Genomic DNA, 14084 nt, shown 5'->3' on the forward strand with positions numbered 1-14084 from the left:
ATACGCTAGAAGATATTACTGAATTTAAACTGCGGTGTTACATAATTTTAACTCACGCAATTACCTTGACTGCTTTTTACTTCTTAGCATGTCCACCTTACATGTCGCAAGAATGATAAAAAAGCAATTCTATTCACGACGTACCAAGTGCATTTTTTACATGGTCAGCTTAAAGTGAGCAAAGGTAGGTTATAAGTGCATTTAAAAAATTTTTTTTGAATATTTATTTTTTTGAGAGAGACAGACAGCACGAGCTGGGGAGAGGCAGAGAAAGGGGAGACACAGAATCCAAAGCGGGCTCCAGGCTCTGAGCTGTCAGCACAGAGCCCGATGCGGGGCTCGAACCCACAAGCCGTGAGATCATGACCTGAGCTGAAGTCGGACGCTTAACCGACTGAGCCACCCAGGTGCCCCTATAAATGCATTTTAAAAGTTGCATAACAAATTATTCATCTTACTACTTCTACAATCCTTGCTTAAGAAAAAAATATTGGTACTTGATGATCCTGCTTTACAGCTCTGCCCAGGGACTTGTCTTTACCCTGAGGGAGTGGTCAAAATTGCTCCACAGACTGAGGAGTAGATACCAGTGTGAAACTCAATCAAGAGGAAGGAAGGTTTTGAGCTGGTTCAACCACTTTTAAAGACTGTCATCTCTCCCAGATCCTACTTTTTGCTTCTCTCCCAAACTGGTCCTTTTTATCAGATATCCCAGAGGTATCTGCACATGTGTATGTGTGAAAGGCGTGAGGCTGTCATCTGTGGTTTTTACAGCTTATCGCGGGAGTAGTGAGTTCTGGCTCTAAACTGGGCAAAGTTTTTCCCGAGTGCGTGGCCCAACGAGAGTATTCCCTTACTGAGCGCTATCTTCCAGAATGGTTGTGGGGTTTCCAGAATAAATAAGGGGTAAGGTTCTTCTTTTCCTTAAATGTTGATTTATGTGTGGCTTAGCAGTTAACCAGTTTCATGTACATAACTTATCTTAAACGTGGAAACACCTTACAATGACTTTGCAATCATACTATGCTCCTATGTCCAGAAGTTTAGCTCTAACTACCATTTAGGTAAAAATTCAGACACTTCTGCTATACTACTAGATAGGCAGACAGACAACTCTCGGTAAAACTCTGTTTTGCAAAATCATGTATTAAAAAAAAAAAAAAAAGGAAAGGAAAAGAAAATAGGACTTAAAGGAAAAATAGGGACAGGACCAGACCACTCAAAACTGAGGGAATGTTGGGACCACATTCCCCGAGGAAAACAAAATCAATCAGTGTAGTTAAAAATCACCACTGACGTGTGCACTTAGCACCAAAGGCCTCCTTGCAGGCTTTAAGCCCACGGCTTGTGTTTTCCTTCCTGTAGGTCCCGGGACCTTCACCAATCAATTTCCTCTCAGCTTCTTTGGATGCACCGGCAGCTTCCCTGGACAGCTTAATATAGTGGCAAGTGTAGTGCATCTTGAAGCCATTAAACCCCCCATTTCTTGCCCGAAAGACAAGTATTTCAGCTGGATTGTCGGCTTTGTTAAGGTCTTCATAAATATATTGCTACGGTGGCCACTTTGTGAGAAGCCTCGCCCTCGATCACTTCCAAACATTAACATGCAGGAGCTCTAGGAACCGTCAGGACTTCCCCACTGAATTGATACCATTTCTCTTACTCACCGAACACACGAGAGCCCACATGCATTAAAGGAGGCACACGCTGTAACGAGCAGGCCGTATCTAATGGTCCTGGCTGCATCTGCTAGTCTGAGCTGCTAAATTACCAGAGCGGGTCATGCCAACCCTCCGCGGGAAGGGCTGTGTGTTCTGACAGCCACACTGCGCGTGGCAGGCCTGGATCAACGTCTGGAACTCTCCTTGGTGAGGAAGTGATAACCTTGTGGCAGAGGACAAGGACTAAACACTTTGAAATGACTGGTAGCTCCAAAACTGAGATGCTTTAGTAGGAGAGGGAACAAAAACCATCCCTGAACCATGGCAGTGCTCCTCATGGGTGGGAAACTTATCATAAAGAGGATTAAAAAAAAAAAAAAAAAAAGGCAAGATTTTCCTGAAATTGTCTGTCATTGGGATGTTATGGGATATCTAGTGGTGCCTCCATATTTTTTTCTTTTTTTTAAATATTTAATTTTGAGAGAGAGAGAGACAGACAGACAGACAGTACGAGCAGGGGAGGGGCAGAGAGAGAGGAAGACACAGAATCTGAAGCAGGCTCCAGGCTCTGAGCTGTCAACACATAGCCTGAGGCGGGGCTCGAACCCACAAACTGCGAGATCATGACCTGAGCCGAAGTCGGACGCTCAACTGACTGCCACCGAGGGGCCCCTCCATTAATATTTTTCTAACTAGCCTGCAGGGAACTTATTCTGAATTGCTGGTTGGGGGCGGAGGGCTGTGAAAAAACAAAAACGAGCAACCTGAGTCTATAATTTTTCATCAGGCATATCTTACAGTTTTGTAAGGCTCGCGGTGGGAATGCGAGGGAGGGGGGCGCAGATAAGGGCAAGGGGAATGAAGCTAAGTCCCCTTTTAACAGAGCAACTTGGAAAATGACTAAAGGATGGGAAGGACCTTCTCAACCAAATGAGGTCTTGGCAGGAGAATCTCGCGACCAAGGGAAGGGAGCCATCCCAGGACTCCAGCAAGGAGAGAGGGGCACTCCAGATGGCTGCTACTCTGGTAATCGTGGCTTAGAGCACATTCCCTCCATTTCCAGGTTTTGTAGGCTCACTTTATGAACGTGCTACCTTCTCAACTGCTGTTGAAATTGGGGTGACATAAGTTACCCCCGATCTCTGTAAAAATTCCGCTTGGGCTAAATCCATATCGTCAGCCAGGAGCTTGGACAAAAATCAGCTGTGCCACCATCATTGAGAAAACTCCGAAGTGCAAAGTGTGTGTGTGTGTGTGTGTGTGTGTGTGTGTGTTCATATGTAGGTGTTTAGAGGAAAAGGAAAAGGAGAAACTAAGCAACACAACACAACTTATTTTTAAAGTTAATCTGGAAAACCTCTGAACTCATAAAAAGTAGCTTCTGAGGGCAAGCATTTTCAAGCCAGTTAGAAAGTAATGTTTTTGGGACAAAAAAGAAGGCATATGTCCATCATGGGTCATCTGAAACCAATTTCAAATGTGCTTCTTATGGCCTGGATCTAAGGTTGCCAAATTGTGGTTTGAAAAATGAGACATATCTTGGGCCATCTATGAGAGAAAAGGACAAAGTGTTAATAATTGTGATCAGTGCAGTGTGAACGGGGTCCACCATATATTATGATAATAGAATTTGGGACAAAGTGCTGAAATACATGTGCATACATATACATATACACAGGTATATACGTGCATATGCACATATGCACGTATATATAAATATATATATGATTTACATATTATTCTAATAATTTGTTTTGACCTCTTATGACCAGCTCCTTAGAGTTTTAGGTACCTCTCACTGAAACCTACAGGTTGTACGTGGAAACTGAAATTTAAAAATAACTATATCGTTTCAATTAACTCAATGTTTTAAAAATAGCATCTGCTTTTTCTGAATTTTTTATTTTAATGTTTTATTTTCAAGAGAGGGAGAAATAATCCGCACAAGTCAGGGAGAGCCAGAGAATTCCAAGCGGGCTCCACACCCACAACCGTGAGATCCTGACCTGAGCTGAAACCAAGAGTTGGACACTTTACCCACTTAGCCATCTGGGCACCCCCAAAATAGCATCTGTTTTATAAATTATAGCACTATATTCTAAACAAACACATCAGTGAGTGAAAGCTGTTAACACGAACAGAGAAAGAAAAAAGCTCATGATCACAACTCACCTTAAAATTAGAGTAGAAGCATGAATATTTTGCCATCAGGTAAGAAGACAACTGTTTGGTGTATACGTCATGAGTGTAAATGTAAAATATCTTTAAAAAAAAAACCCTTCAATTTCCCACAGACAAGCTTAAGAAAGGTATTAACAATTAATCACATTAACATTTGTATAGCTCTTAGAATTTCTGGAGCACTTTAACATCTTTGTAAATGCAACGAAGATAGCTTTCTACAAAATAAAAATGCAATTGGTGTGTAGGTAGGAGGAAAGGTTAAATATTAGAAGCAGATGAATTTGCTCAGCAAGTCAAAATATTTGATTCCTTTGTTTGACACAAAATAGCTCAGATGATATACACCTCTGATCGTCTGCCTTCTTGGGCAGAAAAAGGGCAAGAATAATTTCCATGTATTTGTATCAGCCGCTAGTTCATAGTCAAGGAAAGAAAATCCGGAGCTTTATTTCAAGGAAATCGAACATGTTCACAAACAGACTTTTCTACCTCTTCCCAGGAACAGGCTCCTCATCCTGATGGGCTCTGCATGAATTCATCTAAAGCTGGTGGGGCAGGGCGCCTGGGTGGCTCAGTCATTAAGCATCTGACTTCAGCTCAGGTCATGATCTCATGGTTTGGGAGTTCAAGTCCCACATCTGGTGAGCTCCAGCCCCGCTTCGGGTGAGCCCTGCTTTTCTCTCTCTTTCTCTCTGCCCCTCACTCACTAGTGCCCTCCAAATGAATAAACAAACAAACAAACATATATATATAAAGCAAGCAAGCTGGAGGGGAAAAGTGGTTTAGATAACTGAGCTCTGGGCAGAGCAGTGAATAGTGCCATCCTTTGTGTTACTGCCCTTGGATTTATCTTTGATTCCTCCTTCCACTCCGTCAAGCTGCCAAGGCCCACTGATTCTAACTCTTCTATTCTCTTACCTCAAGTCTCCTTCTGGTTCTGTAATCTTCGCTGAAGTTCCGGCTCTGATGCTACTAACCCACCAACAGGTCTCCACTCCCAATCTACTCTTGACACCTTTACCAGTCTGATATTCCTAAAGTTCTCTTTGTAACCTTCAGTGGGTCTTTCCTGACCACCAGTCGGTATAGACTTTGTGAATGGCACTGTGATCTTCTTTCTTCCTAGTCAATGCCTACCTTTACGTCTTCTGAACTTACAACTCTTCCTGGGGAAACCCTACACATCCTCCAGGCTTTGTCCTTGGTGTCCGCCCCATCAAACTTTTTCTGACTCTCCTGTAACTTGACATGCCCCTCACTCCTCTGAACCATATCATTTTGCTCAGCCCTCTCCTATGACCCTTATGCTATGTATTTCTTGCCCTTCTCCCCAGGGGCGGATGGGGAGCCCCCTGAAGGCAGGGACTGTATTTTGTCTTTACTGCGTCTCCTGATGGGTTAGCACAGTGTGTTGCTTATTGGAGATACTCAATATCTGTTGAACTGTGAAGAAAACGGAATGTGTTTTTTATAGAAAATACGTGTGAAGGCAGGTGAAGTCATCCTTGGATCAAGTCTCTAAAAAAGAAGCAGGCCTCCAGTTCACTCAAAATACAATTACTCACTCTTTTAACGAGCAATCAACAGCCAGTAAATTACTCAGCCAGTGCATGTAATTCAAAGCTGTAACATACATAAGTATGAGTCATGTTGGCAGCTGGGCAGTTCTGTCCTGCTTCTAAGGTAGAGAACATTCATCTGAAAAGCCTGTGGAGCAGCCACAAGAATGAACAAGTTAACCACAGGGTCAGATGTCACAGCTGGACAAACAGCCCCAAAGCTTGGTTTCTAAGTTTGGCAGGTGGCTCATTTAAACGTCTGATGGAAGCAAGAAAACAAGGCTGATAAGGTCTATCTGCCAAAGCTGCAGAAAGTCAGCAACACCAAGCCAGTCTCTGGTGGGCTCTGTGTAGCGTATTTTCCATGAGGGATGAGCGTGAGGGACCCTGTGTCTGTGTGATATGGATGCACGCTACGTTTTCAGTATGTTTCCAGTAAAAGAAGAAAAGTGCTAATATGCAAATTGGATAAGATGCCAAACTTAGGGATGTTTTATTTGTTGTCAGTCTGTTTATAAATTCTTAAGACTATTTACGTCCTAATTTATGAATAACTCTTAGAAATTATTATTCTACACTGAATGTTCAGTGTTCAAAGAGGAACGAAGCCTATCTCTCTTTTTTAACTCAAGTTTAAAAAATAATCTGGACTCAGTTAAAAAAAAAGTTTCCGGGGGTTATGATGTTTTGAGTATTTTGAAGCATAAAAAAAAAAGTTTTCTCACTAACATAGAAATATTTAAGAGGGGCTTAGGAGCATTTGATGAGATAGCCTTGGGTCCTTTGGCTTGACTGGGGACACAACCCTTACAAGAATGATACACAGAAACATGCAATATCCTATTTCTAAGCACTTATGCAAGAGAAAAGAACATGGAAAACAATCAGCCTATGACATGAAAGAAGGGAGGGAGAGGAAAGTAAAGAAGGAAGGACAGATGCAATGAGGAGAGCAAGAAAGAAAGGATGGGTGGAGGGAGGGGGGAGAGAGAGAGAGAGGAAGGAAGGAAGGAAGGAAGGAAGGAAGGACGGACGGACGGACGGACGGACATTATAGGAGAGCAAGGAGGACCCAGAGAGATGGGAGGTTCCAGTGGCAATTGCTGTGTCTAAAACATTTATCAAAGGAGAGGTGAAGGCTTTGCCATCATGGAAGGTACAAGTGGAAGTGAGATGAAGATAAGGCCGCGTGTGACATTTACATTTTCCAAAAAGCAACAGAGGACCTCAAAGTTAATAGTAACTGAAAACATTAAAATTTTGACATGAAGATATGTGATCTGAAGAAAGTACCACCGCAATACAAAAATAATAATAAAGTCAAGAACACTTCAGTTTCTAACACCAGGCCTGTGAAAAAACACTTTTAACCTATTACGTCATTTAACTCTAGTGCCAATCCTGGGAGACAGGTGTTGTTAGACCCATTTTAAGGATTAGGTAACTGAGGGTTAGAGAGGGTAAGTAACTGATCTAAGATCTCACATCTGGTAATGGAGCCAAGGATTGAACCCAGCAGATTCCATTCATTCATTCACTCATTCATGGTCTCAACAGATATTTACTAACTGGGTGTCAGTTACTGGAAGCAACTGGTGAAGAAAAGAGATACATTCCTTACTACCTTATCATGTAGTAAGAAAGACAGTCAATAAACAACTAAATAAATCAGGAGCTATATAAATTTGATCAATTATAAAATTAGACAAATACTATGAATGAAATGGCCACAGAGTGGTATTAGAAAATAAGGCATGGCATTATCAACTAGGCAGCATGGTTGGAGAGGTTCCACTGAGACCTAAACGATGGCAAGGAGCCAGCCACAAGAAGGGGGAAAGCATTCAAAGAGGAGGGAAGAACACATCAAAGAGACCGGAAAAGGTCAGCCTGGCTAGAGCATGCTGGGCCAGGCGGCACAGTAACAAGAGGAGGTCGTCAAGGCAGGGACGTCAAGGCAAGGTTGAGGCTGCTGGTTAGAAGTCGGGGTTATATTTAAGTGCACTGGGAAGGCAAAGCATTGTTGTAGATAAGCTAGATCTGTGTGGTTCAAAATACCACACTGGCTTCTGTGTGAATATGGAGGAGGAGAAACCATGAAGGAGACTCCTACAGGATTCCAAGGGAGACGATGGTGGCTTGGACTTGGGTGGAGGACTTGGGTGAATGCACCTCAGAAATAATCTGAGACATATTTTGGTGACAGGAGCTAGAAGCCTTGCAGATTAGAACGGATGTGAGGGGTGAAGGACAGGGAGACACAGAGGCGGACGCTAATCCTGTGTGCTTCTGCATTATAGGACATTTGATTTTCTTAGCATATTTCTCATATGGAAAAACGAGCTAGATTTATATTGGTGTTTTTAACAATCTTTTATAAATAGTTCACGTGCTAAAAATCTCTGTTTCTACACTTAGCTCACCCACTGACTGTAACAACGCACTGAAGCAGATCACCTGTGAAAAGACATACGGTGAGGGGAGGTGAGGTGAGGTGTGGTGGAAAGATAGGGCTTTCATACCAAACCACCTTGCGCTGAACCACGGGGCAAATACAAAGAAGTCAGAGCTCCGAGCTTCAGACTTTACTTACACAGGTAAGAACTCTCTCACAGTTTGGTTGTGCGAATTAAGAGAAACTATAGTAAGTCCTGGCAGGGAGTAGAAAGTCAATAAATGTTACTCGCTGCCCACCCCCTTCCCTTCCCTTCTCAGTGATGAGAATGCCATCAATAGGTTTTCAGAGAACCCTCTACAACACAGATCAACAGTATGATTAAGTGCTGTATTTTAGTTAACTGGGACACACTCCAGATAAGGGACTGCAGAGCCTCTTCTGGGTCCTAAAGAATACTGGCGTGGCAGTTCCAACTCTGTTAACAGCCACCCTTAGCCCCTGACTGGGGAGGTACAAGACACCCAGTTAAATTCAGGCTTCAGATAAACATCAAAGTATAAGTATGTCCCATACACTGTTTGGGATATATTTAGACTGAATGCTTTTCATTGCTCATCTAAAATTCAAATTTAACGGGTGTCCCTCTATTTTTATTTGCTAAATCTGGCAACCTTATGACTAGGCAAGCCTCTACTTTGATTTGGAATAAATTGAACCAGGATGATTCTTCCTTCACAGTCCCTCGAGATGTTCTAGCTCTTCTCTGGAAAAGAGGTTAGGTATCTCGCCACCATGGTTCTATACTTCTATTCCTTCAACTTTCTTTGCACGTTTCATTCGCCCCATCTCACTCTTACAATAAATATATGAATGTCCAAAGTCTACTAAGTAGGACTACATTAGGTATAGAATCTTTTCAGTGACAGTGACAAAAGAATGCTGTTGTGGGATCTGCACGTGTGTGCATAAAGGTGTCAACCTCTTAAGATAAAGATATATGAACAACACAGAATACATTTTGAGAGTTTTCTAGTCGCATGGAATTAAATTTGCATCTATGTTAATGGAGGCCACTTAGATCCTGCATGAGTAGAACGGATTCAGAAAAAGCTTTGAGTTCATCCCATAACCACTGTCTATCACAAGTTAAGAGCTGGAAATCCTGTATTTTAAATCAAACTACATGAAAATAATGTGAAAGTTTATCTGTTTGGGCGCTCCTTTTGCATATGCTCAAGAGTTTCAATTTCCAGTTGCAGTACTGAGAAAAAGAATTAAGGGAAACATCAGTATCTAGTTAATTATGTAAGACATCTAAAGCAGCGTTACTATTTGTTATTATTCCACAACAAGACAAGGAGCTTGATCCAGAATGAAAATCAACACATCAAGAAAGTTTTGTCATTAAAAAATTGTCACTTGTACTAAACAAAGTATTTAACAGTTGGTTTACACTTTGGTACAAGTTCACGTTCCCATTGTGGATTGGTAACAAAAAATTCACAGACCGGTGCCAGTCCAGCGACATTTGCGTAGCACTGATGTAAAACCCCCAGAATTTTATATGTCATACCTTCAATCTAATGGCATAAATGAAGTGATCTCCTCCTTCTGGCCATTTTGCGGACCGAAGAGCCTTTTACCTCCTTGAAATAAAGGCAAAACTATTTTCTCCATCCTAACAACCTAACTAAATATCTATCAAAACAATAGTTGCCCCAGTTTTAGAAAGAAGAGGATGTGTGCTTACTCTTCTTGTCGTAAGTCATTGACGCTGCGGTCCAGTGAGATCATGTCACTTGCCACCATGTTAAATCCAAACTCTTTAATGCTGGCTTGAACTGCATGTTTGAATTCTGGTCCCAAAACCAATGGCTTGGCTTTCTCTCCAGGGCCACCAACCACTCCATGAGGCTCAGGTTCTTTGGGTTCAAAGTTACCGAGGATCCCTGGGCGTAGCACAGGATCTCGGTAGGTGAATGTCTGAGGCTTAAATGTGAGATACTGCCTCTGTATTATGTCTTTCTGGTTATCTCCTCCAGCATGGCGCTCTTGTTCATTTCTCGCCTTGTTTTTTCTTCTAATAGACTCTAAGTCCACTTCTACTCCTTCAACATGAGGCCATGGTACCACAGGTTTGAATCTGTCATCCCCAGGAGCTAATCCATTGCCTCCTCGGTTAGGCATGGGGTTATTGACATCTCTGTCTTCCTATACAAAAGGGAGGGGGATATATAATGAGTACATGAAGGCAAACCACAGCAGAGTTTATGATACGAATTTTCATGTTCATAAAAGGTTGAGGCAACAATAAAATGATTTAAAATGTTAAACAGAAGTAGGCTCTTGATCAGGATTTCCCATTAAAAGATATCTTTTGGTGGGGGGAGGACATCCCAAGAAAGACTCTTTCTTTGCCTTACCATTCCAAAATAAATGAATGGATGCATTTTTTTTTTTTTTTTTTTACTTCTCCCCTTCTAAAACAAACTTTCTATCAAAGACTTCTTAATAAAGCACATAGTTATGGATTAAAGCAATGGGATTCTAGGAACTTTGACAAAAAAAAAAGGACATTTAATAGGTCATGTACAATATGTGGTTTTCCCAGATGTCTGGTATATGATAAATAGAACTATTTGTCAGTAATATAGCCATATGGTGGCAGTGGTATTAGATGTCACCCATCACTAGGCTGGCTTCGTGCCTCTAATGACAGAGGGAAAGGCAGTCAACAGTCAGTATTTTCTACTGAGAGTGTAGAGTGTAGCTGAATTCAGAACTATAAAAAAATGAACAAAAACGCTAATGACTAAGCAAGTCAGTTCAGGCTTTTAGACCACACCCAATACCTAGTTTGCCCCATTCCAGAGGCAGCCCAAGTCAAAACAGCTTTTGCACATCAAGATATTCCTTAAGGGCTGCCTCGCTTTTCTGTGTGGACCTTCCTCAACACCAATGCCAAGCTTTCCGTCAGAAATCCTGAGTGCTTCTGCTTCTGAGCTTTTTTATGTGAAGTTTTTGCTACATCACTACCGTTCTTTGCACAGAGCAGTGTTTCTCAACATTAGCATCACCTCAGTGGCTTTAGACAATCCTGAGGTCTGTGTCCCACCCCCCTCAGGCTTTGTGATTTAATTGGTCTGGGCATTCAGAGTTTTAAAAGCTCCCCAAGTGATTTTACTATGCCTCCAAGCTTGAGAACCTCTACCTTAAAGGAAGAGCTGCTAGCTATAATTAGACAAGAGGATTATTGAGTATGCACAGCTGGGGAGGCAAGGTGAACTTAGAACTGCAAAATAGGCTGGCAGGTCGGCCATTTCACTGCACACTACAATTATCTGATTCCTTCACAGATTCATAATCGAGTTAGTGCCATCGGACCAAGATGTGTCGACAGTGGTAGAGCTACCTTGAAGAGTTAAGTTAAAGACTTTAAAGAGTACAGAAGGTGCCAGGTATGATGTTGCGGCATAGGATGCTATCTGCTGGCAGTTTTAGAAACAAAGATCTCTTCAGAAAGCCAGTTAATCTGGGTTGCCCGGGTGGTTCAGTCAGTTAAGTGTCCGACTCTTGGTTTTGGCTCAGGTCATGATCTCGGACTTCATGGGTTCCAGCCCCGCATCGGGGTCTCTGCTCTCAACGTGGAGCCGAGTTTGGATCCTCCGTCCCCCTCTCTCTCTGCACCTCCCCTGTTCATGTGCTCTCTCTCTCTTTCAAAAATAAACCAAGAAAAGAAAGAAAGAAGGAAAGAAAGCCAGTTAATTCAAATGTGAACTTAGTTCAAGAGTTGGTAATAAGGGCTAACGACTGATTTGAGGGGTGTCAAAAAGGAATTAAAAAAAATGTCTTTGTTTAGGTAATGTAAGCACACGATAGAAAATTCAAAGGATCCAAAAGGGCATATAGTGAAAAACAAGTTTTCCTGACCCCCCTTCTATAGAGGCAACCATAGCTAGCACTCAGTGAATCTTTCTAGAGAAGTTATATGCATGTATAAACGTACGTATGTATATGTAACACAACATTTTAACATGGGACGTAGATTTTAATTGGCTCATTAATTAAAAAGGAAACCTGTACGATGTTACAAGTGGTTCAAAGGTGAATCCAAAGAACAAATATCTAAATATCAAGAATAGGGCGCCTGGGTGGCTCGGTCGGTTAAGCATCCGACTTCGGCTCAGGTCATGATCTCACGGTCCGTGAGTTCGAGCCCTGCGTCGGGCTCTGTGCTGACAGCTCAGAGCCTGGAGCCCGTTTCAGATTCTGTGTCTCCCTCTCTCTCTGCCCCTCCCCTGTTCATGCTCTGTCTCTGTCTCAAAAATAAATGTTAAAAAAAAATTAAAAAAAAAATCAAGAATACTGCAAAGATTTACAAATAGACACAAAACTGGTAACATCGGTTAATATCTACGAGGCAATAACCAATTGTACTCCACGGTACACAATTTCAATTTCAGGGGACAAGAATCTTTTGCATTACCATCAGTTTTCCATCATTTCTAGCACTGTAAAACAGCCCAAAGATACTGAAAGGGCAAGATAACCTAGAAGCTGAGCCAGATAGTACACCTAGTAATCTTTTGGGCCCATTTCAAAGCTTTTCCAGAATGTTCCTCCTGTAACACAAAACTAATTATAAAATTCACACTCAGCCTGATTACAGAAATGTGATACCTTTCTTAAGGCATGTGTAGGTAGATAAGGCTTCTGGATCAGCCTTCTAATGTTCACACACCTCAGGAGCAAGGACTTAGCTGGAGCCTAACCTGTGAGCCCTACTGATTCTGATGATGGAAAAAGTGTTCCATGTCTCCAATTCATCTCCTGGCTCTTTCCAGAAGAGAAGTGTTGTGGCAGTGTTGTAAGGAAATTCAAATAGAAAAATCATTACAAAACTCTAAGATACTGGACCCAAACTGTTGATGTTGAACAAAGTATAGCACATACAGAAGAAAGACAGTCTCCCCAACCCCAACTTTTCACATCAAGACTCTAGTGAGTCATTAACTGGAAAGGTAAAAAATGAGGAGAAGGAAATGCCAATAAATACAGAAAAGTAGATTGGACAGGTCATTGGATGTCAACATCCATAACCATAGCATCCACTCTGCATGTTGCCTAAAATTCCATAAAGGGAAAAGGGCATATTGGAAGAGTATGGCACACAATAGTACCTAAAATCATAGTATGTGAATAAATGCATACTATGGTTTAAGCTGGCCTATGCTAATGCAAAACTTACAAATTTAAATATTTCTCAAATTCGCCCACCCCAACAAGAGAATATTTAACGGATTTAAATGTCATGCTTATCTTCCTCCAAAAGTTGATCTTTTCTTTAAGGGTTCTCTTATATTCCACTCTTGGTGTCCTTTCTAGTTCTCTTAGACGTGCACGTATCATTCCAGGGGCACCTGGGTGGCTCAGTCAGTTAAGCAACCGACTTCGACTCAGGCCATGATCTCACGGTTCATGGATTCGAGCCCCGCATTGGGCCCTGTGCTGACAGCTCAGAACCTGGAGCCTGCCTTGGATTCTGTGTCTCCCTCTCTCTCTGCCCCTCTCCAGTTCACACTCTGTCTCTGTCTCTCAAAAATAAATAAAAATGTTGAGAAAAATATTTAGAAGTCTACCTATCATTCCACCTTTATTCTGGGTTAGGTCATTCTTTTCCAAGCATCATGACCCGATTTACACTGACCATTCCTGCAACCCATTTCCTCAGCCCACATCACACTTCTGATCTCCAAACCTTACAGTTGGTTGCTTCCTAAATTTCTACTTATATCATTCTTATTATATCTACTTATATCAATCTGGCACTAAATTTCTACTTATATCAATCTAAGTTTAAGACACCCCAAACTGAACTTACATTTACTTCACATCACAAACCCATTTCAATTACTGTCTTCCCTACTTTGGAAACTGGAAGCACCATCCACTCAACTGATCAGATCCAGAGCCTGCATTTCATCTGCAGCTTCTTGTTCTCTTTTATCTACCCTACTGGTATCCAATCAATCACTAATACCTATTAATTCCTATTGTCTTTGTAGCTCCTGAATCTGGCCACTTCTGTCCATTACCCTCACTGCCACTGTTTGAGTTCAGACCACCCTCACTTCTTAACAGGATTACTATAAAAGTGATAACTGCTGACTATAAACACTATGTTCCAAGTATTTCATATATATATGCATATATATTTCATATATATATTTCATATATATATTTCATACATATATTTCATACATATATTTCATACATATATTT

General features: G+C 41.6%; 1 protein-coding gene across 2 annotated transcripts in view; it reads right to left on the reverse strand.

Moving 5' to 3' along the window:
• GALNT7 (polypeptide N-acetylgalactosaminyltransferase 7) overlaps positions 1 to 14084 on the reverse strand; it is a 148360-nt gene that overhangs the window by 58246 nt on the left and 76030 nt on the right. For both annotated transcript variants that reach the window (XM_040470452.1, XM_040470442.1), the window contains exon 2: positions 9553 to 10013. In XM_040470452.1, coding sequence (XP_040326386.1) covers positions 9553 to 10013 — 461 coding nt within the window. The remainder of the gene's footprint in view (positions 1 to 9552; positions 10014 to 14084) is intronic.

The sequence above is a fragment of the Herpailurus yagouaroundi genome, unplaced genomic scaffold, assembly GCF_014898765.1.
Source record: "Herpailurus yagouaroundi ecotype Mexico unplaced genomic scaffold, PumYag 28, whole genome shotgun sequence".
Classification (NCBI taxonomy): Eukaryota; Metazoa; Chordata; class Mammalia; order Carnivora; family Felidae; genus Herpailurus; species Herpailurus yagouaroundi.